The sequence below is a fragment of the Eschrichtius robustus genome, chromosome 5, assembly GCF_028021215.1.
Source record: "Eschrichtius robustus isolate mEscRob2 chromosome 5, mEscRob2.pri, whole genome shotgun sequence".
Lineage (NCBI taxonomy): Eukaryota > Metazoa > Chordata > Mammalia > Artiodactyla > Eschrichtiidae > Eschrichtius > Eschrichtius robustus.
The window spans coordinates 70,536,506-70,561,539 of NC_090828.1; the positions used below are offsets into that span (position 1 = coordinate 70,536,506).

At 35.9% G+C, this 25,034-nt stretch overlaps 1 protein-coding gene across 3 annotated transcripts in view; it reads right to left on the reverse strand.

Annotated features, from left to right (window-relative positions):
- Positions 1–25,034, reverse strand: part of SLC4A10 (solute carrier family 4 member 10) — a 208,257-nt gene that overhangs the window by 142,952 nt on the left and 40,271 nt on the right. For all 3 annotated transcript variants that reach the window (XM_068545005.1, XM_068545006.1, XM_068545004.1), the window contains exon 3: positions 18,426–18,572. In XM_068545005.1, the coding sequence (XP_068401106.1) occupies positions 18,426–18,572 (147 nt within the window). The remainder of the gene's footprint in view (positions 1–18,425; positions 18,573–25,034) is intronic.

Below are 25,034 nucleotides of genomic sequence, written 5' to 3' on the forward strand. Positions count from 1 at the left end.
GATTACTGAAATCTATAATATTAAATACTTTGTGAAAATAAACCAATTAATCAGTAACTTAAAGGATTAGGTTATAATTAAGTCACGACGGAGGATTTCAGAAGTCAAAAGTGAAAAATATACATATTACATAAAACATTATATAGTGTCATACTTTCTGTATCAATATATGTTTGTGATGGGGCCCTAGCCTCTGCCTACGTTATTAGCTTTACCTTCTGCGACTCTTTCCCTTGCAATTCCATTCTGGGTACCTTAGCCTTCTTTCAGATTTTTAAAAATACCATGCTCCTTCCCACTTCAGGGCCATCGCACATACTGTTTCCTCTAGATCTCCTATATGTCTTTCAGCATCTATTTCACTGTAATATGCTTCAGCAAGCCTACCTAATCAGCCTCATAAAACACAAACACACATATAAGCACACTCATATGCAATAATTAAGTCAGGCACCTGTTATCTTAACTCATAGCACTCTATACTTCTCCGTGCTATACTTATCTCAATTGTCATTTAAAACTTACTGTTCAATAGCAAATTAAATACTTTAAATAGAAAATATTTCCAGCTGCCAGAATTAGTCTCTTAGAAGGAGATAGGATCTAGTCCCTAAAGAAGAAATTATGCATGCAAAAATACTTTTCAAATTATAAAGCATTATATAAATATTATTAATGATGACTGATGCTGATGCTAGTGGTAGTGGGGATGGTTACAATGAAAATATAGGCCTGTCAAAATAGAGAGGTTTAGAATTGAAGCACGGAGAATGAGAAAATAACAGTGCCGTTAATTAAAAGAGGGTTGTAACACGGGTAAGCCTTGAAGGCACTAAGTGAAATAAAACAGTGAAAGGTAAATACTATATGATCTCACTTACATGTGGAATCTAAAAAAAAAAAATAAAAAAAAAAAAGACAAGATGAAACAAAACAATAAAACAAAACAAAAACACCAAACTCATGGAAAAAGGGATCAGATTTGTGCTTACCGGCTTTGGCAGGGAGGGAGGCGGGGAACTGGAGGAAAATGGTCAAAAGGTATAAACTTCCAGTTATAAGATAAATAAGTCCTAGGGATGTAATGTACAACATGATGACTATAGTTAACACTGCTGTATGATATACAGGAAAGTTGTTGGGTAGATCCTAAGAGTACTCATCTCAAGGAGACATTTTTTTCTTTTCTTTTTATTGTATCTATATGAGATGATGAATGCTAACTAAACCTATCATGGTAGTCATTTCACAACACATGTAAAGCAAACCATCATGCCATACACCTTAAAATTATACAGTGAGGTATGTCAATTATTTTTCAATAAAACTCGGGGAAAAAAAGGGTTGTCAGAATGAGGAGCCAGTATTGTCGGCTGAGAGCACAAGAGACATCTTTTAGATATGCTGAGTTTGAGGTGATGATGGTTCAAACGTATAAAGATGGTCACAGGAAAGGTGGATATTTGATTCTGGAAAAGACGACAGGGTCAGAGGTAAAGACATGGGTTGTCTTTAACTAGAGAAGTCATTTGATTACAATGGATGAGGACTCAAAAATGAAAGAATAGAGAGAGAAGACTCAGCATCAGGGGAATAATAAGGTTTAAGATTTAGGATGAGGAAGAGTTAAAAAAATCAGAAGAGGATTAGGTAGATATGTAAAAGAATTTATACATTAAACAAATATATAGGGGCTTCCCTGGTAGCGCAGTGGTTGAGAATCTGTCTGCCAATGCAGGGGACACGGGTTTGAGCCCTGGTCTGGCAAGATCCCACATGCCGCGGAGCAACTGGGCCCGTGAGCCACAACTACTGAGCCTGCGCGTCTGGAGCCTGTGCTCCGCAACAAGAGAGGCCCGCGCACCGCGATGAAGAGTGGCCCCCGCTTGCCGCAACTGGAGAAAGCCCTCGCACAGAAACGAAGACCCAACACAGCCAAAAGATAAATCAATCAATTAATTAATTAATTAATTTAAAAAAATATATATATATATAATGAGCACCTTCCATTGGTCAGGTGAATTAGACAGATATAAACAGAAAAAAACCCTCTGCCCTTATAAAGCTTACATCTGATGGCGAGAGTAGTACCACAGGGGTCAAGGTAGAAAAGGATTTCAAGAAGAATAAGAAGTCAGTAATGTCAGATGCTGTAGAATCAACGAGGCGAACTAGGAGCGAGAGGATTTGGACAGCTTAATGTTCAACAGCACTGGAATGCCAGAGACCGTATATTACTTTTACAATCAGAAATAAACAAACTATCAATATTTCTTTTGGAATACAGACCATATTTTCAACAAATGGTTAGTTAAAATCAAACTTACAAAGTTATCTCAGGAAAGCCACTAATAGAATCATAACTGGAAATAAGCAAGTTCCTTTGCAAACTTTCATCTTTTCATTGTTAGCTATGTTACTCCTACTGCTTTCATTACTCACATATGAATTAACCAGGGTCTTAGATACATTTTTCCTAATAATCAGTGAAAATACTCTCCTTTCTGTAGGCCCTGTCCAAAAGTTCTCTATTTTTCAGGCCCTTTCTGGAGAATAGTCAAAAATATGTTGAGAAATATACTTCTTATAACAACAGAACAAGTATAATGACAGAAGTGAATTGGAAAATTCCCTTTTACATATATGATCTTACTGTCACGAAAACCACAGGCCTCATACACAATGACATTTAGATCAAGAAAGCAGATTCACTAGATGTTTACCATTTTGCATTTCTGAATTATAAGTGCTTTTCTTCTTCTTTATCCTTGTTATATTTCAGATAAATCAATATTCAGATTATCTTCTGAAATCATGAAATGGTGACAAGTTTAATGGTTCTGTTCCAAATTGATGTCTCCAGTCTCTTTGCAGCTCAGTATTATTTTCCATCTTCATTTGAACTTTAAAATTTTGCTCATATTATTTGAATGTCCTATATAATCTATTCATTTGGATTCCTATATTTTAATTCATTTTATAATTGAAATAATATATTTATTATTAATGCTAATTAGTTAATTTTGTTATGGATTGATAAAAAGAACATTTCAGCTGAAGCACCAAGAACCAACAGGTATTTCTCTCCAAAGGGGACGTGAGACTACATGCAGAATTTACAAACTATGTTCCTAAAAACCTAGTTATTTAACTCTAACTCTTTACCCATGCTAAGACTATAAAAAGATCATAAGTTGAAAATAGCAGATACATTCTGGAAAGAATTTCTTCAAAGAAAGCTGTAATGTGAGTCCCAAGTTTCCTTAGTCCCTTACAAAAGGAGGGGAGTAGGGTGTCTGCCTCTCCCTCAAGACAAGTGAGTAGTGCTCTAGGGAATCATGAATTTAACATGTCTCCCCGCAACGGACTGGGGTATGATTCCTCCCTGAGAAACAAAGTCTGCCTAGCTGCTGATGGCTGAGATTGCTGCTGTGAATAACATGCACTCCAGAATATACCAGGGCAATGAGTGTGTGCACGTCTTCTGTGAATCATATATGGGCTGCACCTGTGAGACAGAGAGTCGGAGAGAAGCAGAGAGACAGGGAGAGAGAGAGAATATGCAAGACAGAGAGAATGTGGAACGTGGGGTCATCTTAGATGCTGTCCAAGAGGCCGCCATGGCGTAATTACAAGACTTTAGCAGGGGGAATCCATCACTGTAGCCGAATACCTGGGGGATAAGGAAGAATAAGTAATAAGGCAGGAGAGAGTGCAGGTAAAAGAAGATGAGTCAATTTAAATTCTTGCTAAGCCTAGAGAGTATGACATCAGCTTGTAAGACTACCAGCTAAGTAAGAGCTTTCCTGCCCCATTCCACTTAGTTCTTTTCACTTCCTATGCTCCAGATCTGAATGGATCAGAAACTAGAGTTAGAAAGATGATGGAGCACCTGGAAGAAGGAGAAGAAGTTCAGGGTAGGAGGGGAAAAAAGCACCTACATTCTCTGTTCTCAACTGGAGCACACCTGGGCAAGAGAGGGAGGCAAAAGGCCTTACAGTTAAAGCAAGTTCAAAGTTTTCACTATTACATGAGACTAAATAGTTTAGTTACTTATTAGAGGACTTCAAGTTACCTACGAGTGACTAGAAAGGCTGGAGAACCCATCAGAGTTTTCATTCAGGAGCAGAACAACAATTAGATCCACTGAGTAAATACAAAGGGATGGTACAAGCCAGAATAGAGTTACTTTATCATTAAATCCCACAAGTAGTGTTCAGTCAATATAAAAGTTACAAGAATCCTAGAAATGATTATAGTTCTTTCATATTCATAAATGAGTCCTTCAAACTCAAAACTAACAACCTGATCAAAAAATGGGCCAAAGATTTTAACAGGCAACTCACCAAAGAAGATACACAGATGACAAATAAGCATATGAAAAGATGCTTCACATCATATATTGTCAGGGAAATGCAGATTAAAACAATGAGATACCATTATGCACCTATTAAAATGCCCCAAATCCAGAACACTAACCACACCAAATGCTGGCAAGGATGTGAAACAACAGGAACTCTCTTTCACTGCTGTTGGGAATGCAAAATGGTATAACTCCTTTGGAAGAGAGCTTAGCAGTCTCTTACAAAACTAAACATACTTTTACTATATGGTAGAGCATTGCACTCCTTGGTATTTACCCAAAGGAGTTGAAACTTATGTCCACCAAAAGACGCTGCACACAGATGTTTACAGCAGCTTTATTCATAATTGCCAAAACTTGGAAGAAACCAAGATGTCCTTCAGTAGGTGAATGGATAAATCTACTATGATTCACCCAGACAATAAAATATTATTCAACGCTAAAAAGAAATGAGATAGTAAGCCATGAAAAGACGTGGAGAAATCTTAAATGTATATTAGTAAGTGAAAGGAGCTGATCTCAAAAGGCTACATACTGTATGATTTCAACTATATGACATTCTGGAGAACTATGGAGAGAGTAAAAAGATCAGTGGTTGTTGGGGGTGGGAGTGGGATGAATAGGCTGAGAACACAGGATTTTAAATACTCTGTATGATATTATAATGACAGATATATGTCATTATACATTTGTCCAAACCTATAGAACATACAACACCAAGAGTGAGCCCTAAGGTAAACTATGGTTTTGTGCATGATTATGGTGTGTCCATGTAAGTTCATCCTTGGTAAAAAATATGTACCATTCTGGTGAGTGATGTTAATAATAGGGGTGGCTATACCTGTGTGGAGCCAAGGAGTATATGGGAAATCTCTGTACCTTCCTGTCAATTTTCATGTAAACCTAAAACTGCTCTAAAAAATAAAGTCTTTTTTTTAACATCTTTATTGGAGTATAATTGCTTTACAATGGTGTGTTAGTTTCTGCTGTATTAACAAAGTGAATCAGCTATACGTATACATATATCCCCATATCTCCTCCCTCTTGTGTCTCCCTCCCACCCTCCCTATCCCACCCCTCTATGTGGTCACAAAGCACCGAGCTGATCTCCCTGTGCTATGCGGCTGATTCCCACTAGCTGTCGGTTTTACATTTGGTAGTGTATATATGTCCATGCCACTCTCTCACTTCGTCCCAGCTTACCCTCGCCCACGCTGTGTCCTCAAGTCCATTCTCTACTTCTGTGTCTTTATTCCTGTCCTGCCCCTAGGTTATTCAGAACCTTTTTTTAGATTCCATACATATGTTTCAGCACACAGTATTTGTTTTTCTCTTTCTGACTTACTTCACTCTGTATGACAGTCTCTAGGTCCATCCACCTCACTACAAATAACTCAGTTTCGTTTCTTTTTATGGCTGAGTAACATTCCATTGTATATATGTGCCACATCTTCTTTATCCATTCATCTGTTGATGGACACTTAGGTTGCTTCCATGGCCTGGCTATTGTAAACAGAGTTGCAATGAACGTTGTGGTACATGACTCTTTTTGAATTATGGTTTCTCAGGGTATATGCCCAGTAGTGGGATTGCTGGGTCATATGGTAGTTCTAGTTTTAGTTCTTTAAGGAATCTCCATACTGTTCTCCATATTGGCTGTATCAATTTGCATTCCTACCAACAGTGCAAGAGGGTTCCCTTTTCTCCACACCAGCATTTCTTGTTCGTAGATTTTTTGATGATGGACATTCTGACCGGTGTGAGGTAATACCTCATTGTAGTTTTGATTTGCATTTCTCTGATGAGTACTGTTGTTGAGCATCCTTTCATGTGTTTGTTGGCAATCTGTATATCTTCTTTGGAGAAATGTCTATTTAGGTCTTCTGCCCATTTTTGGATTGGGTTGTTTGTTTTTTTGATATTGAGCTGCATGAGCTGCTTGTATATTTTGGAGATTAATCCTTTGTCAGTTGCTTCGTTTGCACATATTTTCTCCCATTCTGAGGGTTGTCTTTTCGTCTTGTTTATGATTTCTTTTGCTGTGTAAAAGCTTTTAAGTTTCATTAGGTCCCATTTGTTTATTTTTGTTTTTATTTCCATTTCCCTAGGAGGTAGGTGAAAAAGGATCTTGTTGTGATTTATGTCATAGAGTGTTCTGCCTATGTTTTCCTCTAAGAGGATTATAGTGTCTGGCCTTACATTTAGGTCTTTAATCCACTTTGAGTTTATTTTTGTGTACAGTGTTAGGGAGTGTTCTAATTTCATTCTTTTACATGTAGCTGTCCAGTTGTCCCAGTACCGCTTATTGAAGAGGCTGTCTTTTCTCCATTGTATATTCTTGCCTCCTTTATCAAAGATAAGGTGACCACATGTGCGTGGGTTTATCTCTGGGCCAAAAAATAAAGTCTTAAAATACAGGGCATCTCAGTTTTTAAATTGTTTAATTATTCCCACCAATGTGCAGCACTATATCTTATATATGATTACATATATTCAAGAAATTATAAGAAAGGAAAAAGAAACTACTTTTATATAGCATATTTGCTGCAGGCATTAGTAAAGCATTTCTCTTTTAGAATGTTAATATATGAGATATGGTTTATTGCCAAATATTTTAAGAAATTTGTCAAACTAAATTTTATAGCAAAATGAATAAGAATTGAGTCAATAGCCAAGTCTCCTGCTTAACAACCTCTTCAAAAGAATATGCCAATTTCTTAGATGTAACACGAATGTTCATTTTGAAATGAGACTGACAGATTTCCATAAATATCAAATGTACTTAAGGAAATCACAGTGCAGCATATACACTTATGATTTAATTTATCTGAAATAAGAAGCTAGTATTATATTTTTCCTAAAAGTATACTATCTGGGTGATAGTAATATATACTAAACCCAATCACATCAGAGTCAAATGAAATGCTTCTTGACATCCTGTTACCTCTGTGGCTGGTTCTTCTGGACAAAAAAAAAAAAAAAAAAAAAAAATTAAAAATAAATAAAGTCAGTGCTTCAAACAGCCGTAAAAAAGAGCATAAGTTGCAATTTTAGAGTTACACTAAGAAATCAATTAAATTTTTCTATTAGACCTACCCAGTGTGACCAGACATAGCAGTTTTGTGTTTCATGACAGCCTATTCTAACTACTCACTCACTTGTCAGAAACCAAATCCCAGAGTAGCCTTGCCTCAACATTGGTATTACGTTTCTCATGCTTTTGAAACAATTTCTCTCATCACTGTTTTCAATGACTTATTTCAGTTTACTCTGCATCAGTAATCTGGGTATCTATAAAACTTACCATGCATCCAACCCCCCAAACTCAAGTACTATGTGCAGGAAGCTTGCATTTAAGACTTATTAGTATTTCCCCTAATAAAGCATGAGGATCACTCATCACAACATAGTCATTAAATAAACATGAAGAAATAAGACCCTCATAGTTATGAATAAAGAGGATTTGAAAGTCTGAGGTAGGGCATCATATGTTTAAAAGACTTCTCGAAGACACAATGATAACAGCATAGGAAATAATAATTTATTAAAGTAGGATAATCTATTCATGGACAAGAGGTAGTTTATTTGGGTTTTAAACAACATATGACTCCGTGTATCTGGCTTTTCATTCTTTAGAGTAGAAATGATTTTATAGGTATTAGGTTATGCTCACAAAAGTCTTTTTATGATCATCCCGTCAACATAATTTTAATGTCTTAAAGAGAGGCTCAGATTATGTTTCAATACAGCAAATATTCAAAATGTGTTATTCAATGACTTTTTAAATATCTATGCAACTTAAAATTGTATGACATAAATCATGTAAATTATAGTAATATCACAATCAGAAAGAATTTTTCTAAGCATAAATATTTCTCCTATGTTGATAGGTATTTTATTTATTTTTAAGATAGCCACTGAAAACATAGATCATTGTAATACAAACTGTAGCTAAGACTATGATAGATTAAGATAAGGTTCTGTTTCTGTATTTAGTAAAATATATAATGGAAATAAATTACAGTGTGGAGAAAGCTGCACTAGGGAATAAGGGTCTCAGCCTCTTAGTATCTTCTTCTGGAATTTGTAGATACATCAAAAGACACCATTAAAAGAGTGAAAAGATAAGCCACAAATGTGAGATAATTGAAACACGAAAAACCAACAAAAGACTTATGTCCATAATATATAAAGAACTTCTACAAATCAAAAAGAATAAATGATCCAATTAAAAAAAAAAAAAAAAAACAAGCATAAGACCTGAATAGGCACTTCATAGAAGAGGCTATCCAAATGGCCAAAAAAGCACATGCAAATTTACACTACCTCACTGGTAATCAAGAAACGCAAATTAAGATAATGACATACCATTATGCCCCTCATTAGATGGTTAATGTTAATAGAATGAAATTGTCAAGTGGTAGTTAGAATGTAAAACAACATATGCTCTCACACTTTGCTGGTGAAAGTGTTAATACGTACCCTGTTTTGGAAACTGTTTGGCATTATCTACTAAAGTTGAAATACACATATCCTATGACTCAGCAACAAATAATTTCATTCCTAGGTAGAGAAATGCATATGTGCACCAAGAGACATATACAAAAATGTTCACAGCACTGTTCTTCATAGTATCTCCAAAAATTAAATAACCTAAATTTTCATTAATAGTAGAATGCATGGTATATACAAACAAATGAGCACTGTACAATAACGAAAATGAATAAACCAAAGCTACAGCTAAAAACATTGGTGAATCCCACTAACAACACAATGTTGAACAACAGAGACACAAATACCTCCTGTATGACTTCGTTTATAAAAAGTTCAAAAACAGGCAAAACACCCAATGTAAGAAGACAGATTAGAGATCCTTTTGGGGAGAAGGGAGAGAGTAGTGACTGGGAGGGAGGACAAAGGGGGTTTCTGGAGTGCTAGCCAAGACAATATTTACACAGATGTTTCTTTGTCATAAATCATTGAGTTGTACGCTTATGTTTCTATGTTTTAACATTCATAAATACTTGTGTTATACTTTACATAAAATAATTTTTTAAAAAACTCATTGATATTCTTATATATCAGCCAATTGGGAGTTAAATAGGAACAAGACGCTATTGCCATCAATAAACAGATTTGAAGTTATGTTTTCTGTATTTGCTTCATTCTTCCTAAAATGTGTACACAATTTAGCATCTAAGAATGGAAAAATCCCAGGTCTAATTCAAGGGGTGCGCTAATTTATACAGTACCTTTGAGTACCATATTTTAAATAAGCATTTAGTAAAGTAGATGTCTTTAAGATTTATTTCTAGTGCTTATAGATTAATTATAATTTATACACTCTTGTCATCTCTCCTGTTACATTCTTTGTTGGGAGGCTGAGGAGCAAATTAACATTCAAGTGTTCTGAATTTCTCTCATTATCTTTTATATTTTCACTGACTTCAAGCTAATGCTTCAAACTTATTTTTAAACAACTCAACCATGTTCCTGGTTGAAAATATAATTTAAAATTATATAAGGTGAATGAAAGACAATATTAAAAATAACAAGATGCAAAGTTTTAGCAGTACTCTGTCATCAGGGAATTGATTACAGTAGGAAGAAAAATTAATCATCACAATCTTATACAAACAATTGTGTTAAGTGCAGTAACAAAAGTAGGTTGAACTTATTTGCAGGCATCAGAAGTTTTGTATAATCAAAGTATCACCACCACCATTACGACACAGTCAAAAAGCTGGGTCTATCTTTGGACTCACCTAGAAATCACATTCCAACCATGGGATCTGGTGGACTAAACCCAGCCATTGCAGGCCTGTAACATGAGCATAATCTCTTTGGCTACAGTAAGGCCTGTTCAGTTTTCCCTGGATGCAGCACTGATACAACCAGGTTCCTAACAACACTGCCTTACATGATTGGGTTATATAATAAAGTGGGATTCTGTGGCTGTTTCTCGTATATTGGAATGACAACATTTTTGAGTGCCAAAATTCAAACATTTACACTAAAATCTTTTTGTTAAATTGATCCTTGCTCCAGAAATATGGGTCCAAATTATTCCGTGTCTTCATAAACCCATACTCCAATTTACAATATAAAAGCTCCAGGATCCCAGCAGAGGAACCTGATGCTTCCTTACATTCTCCTCTATCTCATACCTCTTTGGAAGTTGAATTCTTTATAATTTTAAAGCACCTGTAGAAATGTCTTCCAAAGATTTTCCTTGAAATCTTTCCAAGTAAAATAAGTATTTCTTAAGTAGTCAGAAATCTTCTTTGAAGGCTTCAGCATAGTAATCTCATATATTCACTCTATGCTCAGTATCAAAGCCCAAATCAAGTGGGATGGTGTTCATAACATGGTTTCAGTGTCAGCATGTAAATGAGTACTTGATTATCAAGGCACTTAAACTGACTGTGGAATAGGAATAAAGGCAGATTATTAGTCCTAAAGGAACTTTAAAAAGTGAAATATAGGAGGTTCTACTGCTTAGCGACCACTAGGGTGCCAAACCTTTGTCCCTGATAAAACAGATCTTAGGTCTAAATGGCAATAAAGATACTCAGATGGTTGGTGGAGGAAGGAATAGGTGGCATCCAAAAATAGTGGCTGACACATCAGTGGGAGAATCTGGGCTACCTGGCTTATTGCCAAGTTTCCCAAATAAAGAGGCAGGACTTTCTTAAGATAGATCAATGGCTCTTGATTCTAGCTGGATATTAAATCACCTGGGATACTTTTTAAAAATACCACGACCTAGGAAAACACCCAAGATTAATTAAATAAAAACCTTTGAGCATCAATATTTTTTAAAATCTCCTCAGATGAGTCTAACATGCAACAAGAGTTGACAAGCAATATTCTAGAGTTTGCCCAATTTTAATGTGCATATAAGTTACCAAAAGTTATTGTTAATACACAGATGGTGATTCAAGAAGTCTGGGATGGGGCCTGAGATTCTGTATTTCTAACAAGCTCAAATGTGATGCTAATATTGCTGGCTCATGGACCACACTTTTTTTCTTTTTAATATTTAACATTCTTTATTCGATAAGTGCATTTTAAAATTCTCTTTTCTTCTACCCTTGTTATTGAGTCCCAGCCTTCCAGCTGACTCTGAACTATTTTCTTTATAAAGAGCAGTAGTATAAATGTTTTTGACCATGAATGCAATTACACAGTTTGCACCCTCATTCATCATATCCTTACCACTCCCTTTTGTTTTAGTCCAGCCACTTCTCCCACTTCTGCTACTTGAGTCCAACCATAAGAGGTATTTGTGCTATTCCTGCTCCGGTGTCTTTCATTTTTTTAAACGTCTTTATTGGAGTATCATTGTTTTACAATGTTGTGTTAGTTTCTGCTGTATAACAAAGTGAATCAGCTATATGTATACACATATCCCCATATGCCCTCCCTCTTGCGTCTCCCTCCCACCTTCCCTATCCCACCCCTCTAGGTGGTCACAAAGCACCGAGCTGATCTCCCTGTGCTATGCGGCTGCTTCCCACTAGCTATCTATTTTACATTTGGTAGTGTATATATGTCCATGCTATTCTCTCACTTCATCCCAGCTTACCCTTCCTCCTCCCTGTGCCTTCAAGCCCATTCTCTACTTCTGCATCTTTATTCCTGTCCTGCCCCTAGGTTCGTCAGAACCACTTTTTTTTTTAGAATCCATATATATGTGTTAGCATACAGTATTTGTTTTTCTCTTTCACTTCACTCTGTATGACAGACTCTAGGTCCATCCACCTCACTACAAATAACTCAAATTCATTTCTTTTTATGGCTGAGTAATATTCCATCGTATATATGTGCCACATCTTCTTTAGCCATTCATCTGTCGATGGACACTTAGGTTGCTTCCATGTCCTGGCTATTGTAAATAGAGCTGCAATGAACACTGTGGTACATGACTCTTTTGGAATTATGGTTTTCACAGGGTATATGCTGAGTAGTGGGATTTCTGGGTCGTACAGTAGTTCTATTTTTAGTTTTTTAAGGACCCTCCATACTGTTCTCCATAGTGGCTGTATTGATTTACATTCCCACCAATAGTGCAAGAGGGTTCCCTCTTCTCCACACCCTCTCCAGCATGTCTTGTTTGTAGATTTTTTGATGAAGGCCATTCTGACCGGTGTGAGGTGATACCTCATTGCAGTTTTGACTTGCATTTCTGTAATGATTAGTGATGTTGAGCATCCTTTCATGTGTTTGTTGGCAATCTGTAAATCATCTTTGGAGAAATGTCTATTTAGGTCTTTGGCCCATTTTTGGATTGGGTTGTTTGTTTTTTTGATATTGAGCTGCATGAGCTGCTTGTATATTTTGGAGATTAATCCTTTGTCAGTTGCTTCGTTTGCAAATATTTTCTCCCATTCTGAGGGTTGTCTTTTCGTCTTATTTATGGTTTACTTTGCTGTGCAAAAGCTTTTAAGTTTCCTTAGGTCTCATTTGTTTATTTTGTTTTTATTTCCATTTATCTAAGAGGTGGGTGAAAAAGGCTCTTGCTGTGATTTATGTCATAGAGTGTTCTGCCTATGTTTTCCTCTAAGAGTTTTATAGTGTCTGGCCTTATATTTAGGTCTTTAATCCATTTTGAGTTTATTTTTCTGTATGGTGTCAGGGAGTGTTCTAATTTCATTCTTTTACATGTAGCTGTCCAGTTTTCCCAGCACCACTTATTGAAGAGGCTGTCTTTTCTCCATTGTATATTCTTGCCCCCTTTATCAAAAATAAGGTGACCATATGTGCATGGTTTTATCTTTGGGCTTTCTATCCTGTTCCATTGATCTATATTTCTGTTTTTGTGCCTACTGGCACAAAATCAACATACTGTCTTGATTACTGTAGCATTATAGTATAGTCTGAAGTCAGGCAGCCTGATTCCTCCAGCTCCGTTTTTCTTTCTCAAGATTGCTTTGTCTATTTGGGGTCTTTTGTGCTTCCAAACAAATGGTGAAATTTTTGTTCTAGTTCTGTGAAAAATGCCATTGGTAATTTGATAGGGATTGTATTGAATCTGTAGATTGCTTTGGGTAGTATCGTCATTTTCACAATGTTCATTCTTCTAATCCAAGAACATGGTTTATCTATCCATCTGTTTGTATCATCTTTAATTTCTTTCATCAGTGTCTTACAGTTTTCTTCATACAGGTCTTTTGCCTCCTTAGGTAGGTTTATTCCTAGGTATTTTATTATTTTTGTTGTAGTGGTAAATGGGAAATGTTTCCTTAATTTCTCTTTCAGAGTTTTTGTAGTTAGTGTATAAGAATGCACGAGATTTCTGTGCATCAGTTTTGTATCCTGATACTTTACCAAATTCATTGATTAGCTCTAGTAGTTTTCTGGTGGCATCTTTAGGATTCTCTATGTATAGTATCATGTCATCTGCAAACAGTGACAGCTTTACTTCTTCTTTTCTTATTTGGATTCCTTTTCTTTTTCTTCTCTGATTGCTGTGGTTAAAACTTCCAAAACTATGTTGAATAATCGTGGTGAGAGTGGGCAACCTTGTCTTGTTCCTGATCTTAGAGGAAATGGTTTCAGTTTTTCACCATGGAGAACAATGTTGTCTGTGGGTTTGTCATATATGGCCTTTATTATGTTGAGGTAGGTTCCCTCTATGCCTGGAGAGTTTTTATCATATATGGGTGTTGAATTTTGTCAAAAGATTTTTCTGCATCTATTGAGATTATAATATGGTTTTTATCCTTCAATTTGTTAATATGGTGTATCACATTGATTGATTTGCGTATATTGAAGAATCCTTGCATTCCTGGGGTAAATCCCACTTGATCATGGTGTATGATCCTTTTAATGTGCTGTTGGATTCTGTCTGCTAGTATTTTGTTGAGGATTTTTGCATCTATGTTCATCGGTGATATTGGCCTGTAATTTTTTGTGTGTGACATCTTTGTCTGGTTTTGGTATCAGGGTGATGGTAGCCTCATAGAATGAGTGTGGGAGTGTTCCTCCCTCTGCTATATTTTGGAAGTTTGCGAAGGATAGGTTTTAGCTCTTCTCTAAATTTTTGATAGAATTCACCTGTGAAGCCATCTGGTCCTGGGCTTTTGTTTGTTGGAAGATTTTTAATCAATCACAGTTTCAATTTCAGTGCTTGTGATTGGTCTGTTTATATTTTCTATTTCCTCCTGTTTCAGACTCAGAAGGTTGCACTTTTCTAAGAATTTGTCCATTTCTTCCAGGTTGTCCATTTTATTGGTGTACAGTTGCTTATAGTAATCTCTCATGATCCTTTCTATTCCTGCAGTGTCAGTTGTTACTTCTCCTTTTTCATTTCTAATTCTGTCGATTTGAGTCTTCTTCCTTTTTTTCTTGATGAGCCTGGCTAACGGTTTATCGATTTTGTTTATCTTCTCAAAGACCCAGCTTTTAGTTTTATTGATCTTTGCTATTGTTTCCTTCATATCTTTTTCATTTATTTCTGATCTGATCTTTATGATTTCGTTCTTTCTGCTAATTCTAGGGTTTTTTGTTGTTCTTTCTCTAACTGCTTTAGATGTACAGTTAGGTTGTTTATTTGAGATGTTTCTTGTTTCTTGAGGTAGGATTGTATTGCTATAAACTTCCCTCTTAAACTGCTTTCGCTGCATCCCATAGGTTTTGGGTCATCGTGTTTTCATTGTCATTTGTTTCTAGATTTTTTTGATTTCCTCTTTGATTTCTTCAGTGATCTCTTGGCTATTTAGTAGCGTATTGTTTAGACTCCATGTGTTTGTATTTTTTACAGTTTTTTTCCTGTAACTGATAACTAGTCTCATAGCATTGTGATGGACCACACTCTGAATAGCAAAGTTTCTAGAACACTGGATCTCAACCTTGGTTGCACAGTTGAATCACCTGGGGTACTTTTTAAAAATACCTGTGCTTGGGTCCCACCCACAGAGATTCTGACTGGTATGGGATTTGGCCATCAAAATGTTTTTAAATCTCCCAGGTGTAGGCAAGGTTGAGAACCACTGTTCTAGAAAAACTGACATAATGTATCCAGCTATGGAAAAAAGAATAACATGACAGAGGCAGAGGGAACAAGCTTATTTTGTTTGTTTACTAAATATTTCTAAGTTAATGTGAATGTTGCTTATTTTCTCAAATACTAGAAGTATTTAAGAAACTCAGAGTAACCATTAAAGCTTATTCCAACAGATATTCCATTCCCAGAGTCTAAGAGGGAGTCTCTCCTAACTATAAACAGATGAAACTGGAGTAAGAGAAGTCTACCCAGTTGTCTCTTTGTTATACTCCCAGACTCAACTTCATGAAGCAAAAAACCCTGAAAACGTGGGGGACACTTTCACACCTCCCCTTCTGCCCACTGACTCAGAGATGACCATCCTTCTATCATGCTGGTGCAGGATACCCAGAGTACTTTTCTTTACACACTCCCATCAATCATTCTACCTCTGGCAGAAGTACATGGTGTTTGGGGAAGTTTGATGCCCATAACTATACACAGCGATGGAGACAAAGAGCACACTAATGGCAGTGCCTCTCTAAGCCACCTTAGGATATAGCTGGACATACATAGTATGGATATATTTTGCCTTGGAAAAAGGTGAGTAAAAATAAAAAAACTGGCAGCCTGTAAAAATACTATAAATCAACGGAAAGTCAAAATAATCTTGATGGCCCAAAAGAAGATCATACCTCTGAAAATTATCTACTTCAGAATCAAAAGAAAATGTCCAGAAATAGTGGGAATCATCAATAGACTAAAAACACAGACTTTATCAAGCAGGAAAAAAAAATACTAATTAGGAAAGGACAGGAGGAAATGTAAAGAAAATCAGATGAGATAAGAAAGAAATTTAAGAAAACTAAAGATGCAACAGCAAAATCAAAACCCCTAATAGAAGTAGTAAAATGCAGAACCGATACTGCAGATAATCAAATGAATAATGACAGACTAACTTTAAGCTACCAAAAAAAGGACAACAAGCAGATATCATAAATCCAACATGCAGATATAATTCACAAAGAAGAGACCAAAGTAAGTGGAACAGAATCAGATAAGACAGGAAAATATTCTCTCAGTGGAAAAATATCAGTGTATGCAGACTGGAAATGCTTTTTAACGTACTCACCATAAGGTCTATCTTAGCAAGTTTTCTTAAAAAAAGGGACACAAAAAAATGTCTATAAGCATTCAAGCTTAAAAGACATAAACTTAAAAAAAGAAAAAACAGAGAGACAAATTTTTCTTCAATACTTGGCAAAACCAGATATTAAATAAAGCAATATCTATGGAGTATTAAAAATAAAATTGTTCACCCAAACTTCATATGCTAACTTACCTTATATCTGAATACAACTGAATGGGGAAATGTGGGTTTGAGGCAGCTGCAAGGATAGACGATGAGAATAATCCAGTTGAGAAGAAGAAGTCAACTAGATTATAAATTGTGTAAATTTCAAGGTGGGAGGGAATAGGAGATAAACATAATTGAAAAGAAAACTTCCTTATTGCATTATGAGGAAAAAACAGTTGCAGATGTAGGTATATGTTTATGTTTGTATGTTTCATAGGAGGGAAGTTGAGTTAATTCTTTCTGGTGACATATTTTCCTTTTGAAGTAGAAAGCATCTGCTAGGTGACCGTGAAAAGGGGGGTGTTGGAGAATGGTGAAGAAGATTGAAAAATACTTATTTCAAAAATTGAAAACATTCAATAGAATTGGGAGGAGGTGTTGAAGGTCCCCTTGAGTAATGAATTTATTTATTTACTTTTGGGGTTTTTTTTTTTCTTTCTTGGCCACAACATGAGGCTTGAGGGATCTTAGTTCCCTGACCAGGGATCGAACCCGGCCCTGGGAGTGAAAGTGCCAAGTCCTAACCACTGGACTGCCAGGGAATTCCTACTTGAGTAATGAACTTCAATGGTTACAACCTGCCCTGTTGAATGACTATGTCCTGAAGAGCATGCCTACTTGGAAAGGCAGGGAGAAAGTAGGGACATGGAAGAACCTAACATAAATCTGGTTTTTAAAATGGGGGTGAAAGTATGAATAAAACTAAAACAGGGAAATTAAGGCATTTAGAATATTAGCAAAAGTACTACTAAAATTACAGGCTATGAAATCAGAATAGGATCAGGAAATAAAGATAACATGGATAGAAAAAAAAGTAGAGAGGTCAAGTAGTTGAACAAGCACGTAAGGAGTGAAGCTGTGGTCAGAGAACAAAATGAATGAGTAAGTGAACAAGGTGCAGTGAAGGAGGTCATAGGACGTGGGAAGGTCAGGAAACTGAAAGTCAGGTTCTTAATTATGTCATGTACATAGGCTCTCATGGCACTCAGGAATTGTTAACAACTGCCATATCACTGTACTTTGATATTCTATACATAGTTGACCCTTGAACAATGTGGGGATTAGGGGCACTGACCCTCCTCACAGTTGAAAATCCATGTATAATTTATAGTCAGTTGTATCCGGTTCCACATCCATGGATTCAACCAACCATGGATAATGTAGTGCTGTAGTATTTACTATTGAAAAAAATTCATGTATAAGTAGACCTTCCCAGCTCAAAACTGTGTTGTTCAAGGGTCAATTGTATACTTTTAAAAGAAGAATATTCAAAACAGTAGAAAGTTCACATCCTAAGAGTGAAATTTGGGGAGCATCAACAATAGTGTAACTGGCAACTTAATAGAGGCATTTCCCCTTGGATTTTCAAACTACTTAGAGCAATGACTATTATGTGTACAAATTATCAAGGGTTAATACAACTAAGTTCTACTACTTAAGTGTATTTCCTCCATCACAAAACTACGCCAATCCTCACCTTCACAAAGCAGATGCACAAGAGAGAAATAAAGATTAAACATTCTCTCTCCCACTTCTCCCCAATCTGCCCAAATCTTTTATAAAGTTATAAACAACTTTATGAGTGAGGTATCTGCCCAAATCTTTTATAAACGTATAAACAACTTTATGAGTGAGGTATTACTGCTAATTATGGATTGTACAAACAAGTATAATATTACAATCATAAATTTAAGTAAAACAAAGAGACAGATTCTTACCAAAGGAAGGTGACTCTCTGCCATCCTCTAGTCCCGAATCTCTCTCTCTGTCTCTCTTCCTGTGTTTATGACCACGATGCCTGTGACGTCGATGGCTTTTTCTTCCTCCCAGGGGCACGTGAACTCCAATAAATAGTGTCCGATGACCTTCATCAGAAGTAAATACACAAATTAAACTCTAAATTATTCTAAGGCGCAGAAGATGATTATTTACATGTTAAGGGAAACCCAATCCAATTCAATTCAGGAAATAGTTTTTGAGTATTTATAATGTGATAAACTTGGGGCTTGGCACTGTACTTTGGTACACGGGTCTATCATAAACATCTACAATACTAATTATTTGGTTATACTATATTTTATAACCACCATTAATTTATTAGCTATCATAATAATCTCTCTGTGTCTATTCCCCATAGTTTATAATTATACTTTTTTCATTAACATTTTTTTTTCGTTCTATTTTCTCCTTACACTCAACTAACTAGTTATCTCACCAGTTCCCTTCCCTTCACGGTTAACTCTGTGAAACAATCACTATCTCTAATAAAACAGATTTCACCAAGGTCCTAGTAATGCCAAATCCCGTGGGAGTTTTTTTCAGCTCTACTGTTTCTTTCTGTGGCACTTAATATCATTGACCATTCTTTTCTCTATGATTTAAATTTCTCTTGGTCTTCCTCCTCCTCCTCCTTTTTTTTTTCTTCTCATATTTGTTTCCTTTTCTGGCTTTTCTTCTGTTTATTCATTCAAGATTGGGATCCCTAGGACTTGACACCAGATCTTTTTCTTAGACTGCAGACTTATATATCCATCCATCCACCTATTAGACATATTTACCTAAACATCTTTCCCACAGGCATGTCAAAGTCAACATGTCCATGGAACTCATCCTTTTCTTTGTCCCCCAAGTATCTATCATCTATCTCAGTAAATGCATCATCTATCCAGTCATCTCAAAGCACATCCAATTTGTCACTAGGTCCTCTTTTACGTCTCTTGAATCCATGCTCTCTTCAATATCCCTAGTGCTGCTGTCTTAATTTGGACCCTCATGTCTCACCAGGACTATTAGAACATTCTCCCTAGCATTATCTTTTCTAATTCCATTCTTGTCCCACTTAATCCATCCTGAATATTGATGGCTTTTTTTTTCCAAAATGCAAATCTGCCTACATTACTTCCCTGCTTTAAACTCATTCATTGCTTTCTGTTGCCTATATGATAAAGTTTTTTACTCTATAAAGCCAAACAATATCTGACATCTGCCTATTTCTCCAGGCAGGCTTCTAAATCCACTCTGCCACACATACTGTAAGCCAGTGTGTGCCCTTTCATTCCTGAATTGCCAGGTGTTCTCAAGTCTCTCTTTTACTCAGTGCTGCTCTTATTCTTCCAACTATATGAAATATCTTTGTCTTTCCTGATTATCTGATGCATACCTAACTCACCTCCCAAGTCTCAGTTCAAGGATTATGCGATCTATGAAATTTTGCATACCTCCTCAGTCTAAATACAGATGACCATTTTCCTGCTTAGGATCCTCTAGTGCTTAATCATATACACCAAAGCACAATAACTCTTGACTGTAGTTGTTTGCTTACAAGTAGTTTTCTTATGAATCTTCCTTAGGGAAGGCCCATGTGTTAGTCATTTTGTATCTTTAGCACTTTGCACAGTGCCTGGCATACAGCAGATGCCTAACAAATGTTTACTGAAATGAACAACTTATTGAGTGGTACTGTGCTGGGTATCAGGGATACAAATATGAATAAGACATTATTTTATTCTTACAAATCAGCAGGTTTCAGCCTTTCCAACTTACGTAAAAAGTGGCCTTCACAGTGTGATATATTGCTCTGGGTGTCCTCTAGACATATGTATTAGAATCAGTGAGAATATGTGAACCCATCCCCCCAAACAGACATGTATTAATCTATATACTCGACAAAATTGCAAATTTCCAATATCATTATTGTAACAGAATTTGGACAATCTAAAATATATACAGAAAAACTTGAAAGAAAAATAACCAGCATTACTTACAATTGCCAAGATATGGAAGCAACCTAAGTGTCCATCAACAGATGAATGGCTAGAGATGTGATACATACATACATACATACATACATACATATATATATATTCACAAACATAATATTGAGCAAAAAATATATAATTCCCTTTATAAAGATTTAAAAATAGAATAACTAAAATACATTGTTCAAGGATGCATACACAGCATGCATACTCGATACAAAAGTCAGAATATTTGTTATTTCTGGCATAAAGAAGAATAGGCATTGTGACTGGGGAGAGGTACATGAGGAGCTTCTGGGGTGCTAAAAATGTTCTGTTTCATAATACAAGTTTTTGCTTTAAAAATGTTTATTAAACTTTGTACTTAAGCTTTCTGCACTTTTCTGGATGTATGCTTCATTTCACAATTTAAAAAATTTTAAAAGAAACCAAAGGAAAGGAGTTTTAAGATGGGTTCAGTTACCAGTTTATATGCTATAAAGGAGTCAAACAAGATTAATACTAAAAATTTGTCATTACAGTTGTAAATTAATGTTTATCTGTAACTTTCTTGAGAGCAGTTTCAGTGGATAGGGAAATGGATAAAAATTGAGGAAGTTCAGACAGTGACTATTTCCTAGAGCTAAACTTCAAAGATTGCAAAGGTTTCTAACAATTACTAATTAAGATAACCATTCCTGGGCAGACAAAGGTAAGGAGCACCATGCACCAGGCTGGCAAGTCCAGAGGGTCTGGTTGGGAATAGTGAATATTGCCTTTGTTTGTGGAATGTGAATCTGATGGGCAATTGCCAGAAGTAACATCCTAAGAAGTTGCCAAGTCAAGGTTAAAACAAACAATCTGAAACTATATCCAAATATATTCAGATAGGAAGAGGCTGCCAAGACAACACAGCTGAACTCATGTCTTGAGAACATTAAATGCAAGGAAGACCAGCCTGAAGGAATTTCCTGAGGCAGAATCTTGCAGAGCTGGTTAAAAAGTAAAGACTCATTTGGGTAAATACTATGACTATAACTGCTGGATTATATGGTAAGCTTATGTTTACCTCTGTTAGAAACTATCAGACTATCTTCCAAAGTGGCTGTACCATTTTGCATTCCGGGAGCAAAGAATGAGAGTTCCTGTTGTACCACATCCTTGCCAACATTTGGTGATGTCAATGTTTTGGATTTTAGCCATTCTAATAGATGTGTAATGGTATCTCATTGTTTTAATTTGCAATTTCCTAATGACACATGATGTTGAGCATCTTTTCATATGCTTATTTACCATCTGTATATCTTCTTTGCTGCGATGTCTGTTCAGATCTTTTCCTATTTTGTAATTGGATTATTTGTTTTCTTATTGTTGAATTTTAAGAGTTCTTTGTGTATTTTGGATAACAGCCTTTCATTAGGTATATTTTGCAAGAGTATTCTCCCAGTCTGTGGCTTATCTTTTCAATCCTATAACAGTGTCTTTCACAGAGCAGAAGTTTTAATTTTAAAGAAGTCCAATTTATCAATTTTTCTTTCATGGATTGTGCTGTATGATGCTGTATATAAAAAGTCATCACCAAATTCAAGGTCACCTAGATTTTCTCCTATGTTATCTTCTAGAAGTTGTATAATTTTGTTTTACATTTAGGTAAATGATTACTTTTCAGTTAATTTTTGTGAAAGGTGTAAGGTCTGTGTCTAGATCCTAATCTAAACACTAATTTCCTCACTAGGCATTTGTTCCAGTGAGTTGAAAACTAATGCCCACACAAAAACCTGCACACAAATGTTTGTAGCAGCTTTATTCATAATTGTCAAAAAATGGGAAACAACCAAGATGTCCTTTAATAGGTGAATGAATAAACAAACTGTGGTACATGTATACAATGGAGTATTAATCAACAACAACGAAAAAAGACATGGAGGAACCTTAAATGCACATTGATAAGTGAAAGAAGTCAATGAAAAAGCTACATACGCTAAGATGTTAACCAGTATGACATTCTGGAAAGGGTAGAACTATAGAGACAATTAAAAATATCAGAGATTCTGAGGGTTCAAGGAGTGGGGTTAGGGATGAATAGGTGGAGCACAGGGCATTTTAAGAGAAGTGACACTACGCTGTATGATACTGTAATGGCAGATATGAAATAATATACATTTGTCAAAACCCATAGAAATACAAAACAAAGAGTAAATCCAAATGTCAACTATAGAGTTTAGTAATAATAATCTATTAATATTGTTTCATCAATGGTAACAAATGCACTACACTAACGCAAAATGTTTATAATAGGGAAACTACGTGCAGGGGAGAAAAGGAGCATATGGGAACTCTGTACTTTCTGTGCAATCTCCCCAAACCTAAAACTGCTCTAGAAAGTAAAGTCTTTTAATTTTTTAAAAAACTGTGTTTTCATGGTCATATATTTTAGGAAAATTTGTAAATATAAGATACCTTCATGGTGGCGGGGGCACTTGTGTGTCTGTGAACATTTTTGGGAAACTAAGAGGAAACAGAGTTGGAGATATATTTAGGTTGGGTTTAAAGGAACATATTTATGTGATTCACAATCACTTCCATATATTAGTAAATTATTGTTAGCTATCCTGACTATCCTGAAGTAGAAATAGTTTCCAGTGGTCTAGTACCCACTGTGATAAACTCACCTGACATTGTGACACAAATGTTCAGGGCTGAAGCGGTGTGACAATATGCAAAGGAATCACAATTTGCCTAGTATTGGAAATACGTGGACAGTGGAAAAGAAGCAAGGTTTCAATTGCATAGGGCCAGAGTTAGTCTCTGGAAAATTCTTCCAAATCTTTCAGGTAATATATGCAAGAAGCTTGATAGAAGTTTTAAATTTTAAGACAACTCTGAAAATTTTCATGAAATTGTAAATAAGTTGTAAAGATGAAAAAAACCTTTCTAGACTATCATTAATAAAAAGAAATTTAATTAACCATGATAAAGACAGAATTAATTTTCCATATTCTCAACAGAAAATAATATTTTAAAATCCTTGACATTAAAGGTCAATAATGTAGGGGGGAAACATTACAGAGGTATGTCAGGAAGTTATATTACAGAGGTATGTCAGGAAGTTATTTAAAATATTATGCTATTTCTCCAAATATTACGATTTTGTGCTATTTATCAGTTTCCAAATAAGTATTTGTTTTGATTTTTCTCATTATAAATAAATATTCACCTTTGTACATAATTTGAATTCAAATTTTGAATTCTTTCTCTTAGAGAACCCTCAAAATTGCATAAGCTTCAGGCCCCACAAAGCCTAAATCTGTCCCTAATACGACCTATGTGTGGGCAGCTCCCAATTTTCTATCTCCAGCTCAAACCTCTTTCCCAAACTCCGAACTGGCATACCCATCTGCTTACCTGACACTTCCACTGCATGTCTAAAAGACATCTCAAAATCAACAGGTTTAGGACTAAACTCCTCATCTTCCCCAGCCCAACCCCTTCCAATAAACTGCTCCCTCCCAATGTTGTCCATCTCAGTTGATGATAAAACATTTTTCTAGTTGCTCAGAACAAAAACCTTGGAATCATTTTAGACTTCTCTTTTTCTCTTAAGCCTACAACCAATCCATCAGAAACTCTGTTGGAACAACTTTCAAAATATATCCAAAATTTGCCTGCATATTATTTCACTTCACCGCTCTGGTCAGGGCCACATGACACCCAACCTGAATTACTGCATTAGCCTCCAGACAGGTCTTCCTGAGTCTACTTTAGCCCCTACAATCTGTCCTAAACACAGCAGCCAGTGTGGCCCTCTGAAAAGACAAGTCAGATTATGTCATTCTTCAGCTAAACCTTCTAATGTTACCCTATTTCACTCAAAGAAAAGGCCAAGGTTTCCCTAATGCTCTATGAGGTCCTCTGCGATCTGCATGTCTCATTCCTGTCATCTCTTCCATCTCCTCTCCTGCTGGTCTCCCCATCACTCCACTTCACTCTAGCCATACTGGCTTCCTTGGCATTCCCACTGCCACCCAGGAACTTTCCATAATAAGTTTTTTACTTATTATGCTTAGTGTTTAATTTCTAGCCTCTCCCAAAAGTTTTTAAATTTCAGAACAGCAGCGATTTTTAACTTGTTCACTGATGTATCCCAAGTATCTAGAACAGTGCTTGATAGTTCTTGGTGCTTAATAAATTTTTATTGCGTATATAAATCTTCACACAGAGATGATACTTTAAGTAAAATACATAGACAATAGACGTAATGATGCATTATGCTACTAAATACACCAAGAGACTTAAGAATGGAAACAAAGCTAATGGGCACAAATTTCATAGCAACAATACTGAAATTGCCACAATTTAGGGCTATGAAACTACAGAGAAAATATTTTCATGTTTCTGTATGGGTAGAGACTTATAAAGCAAAGAAAACTGGAACCTGGGTTAGAGGACAAGCTTTGGAAGTTAAAGGTTGACTGAATAGATAGAGACCTTCAAAGAGATATAGATACTTATCACCAGATTTATACGTTTACATTTCAAAAGATAATAAAGCCCCAGAGCTACCGGTTTGTATTCCAAAGGGTTTAACTG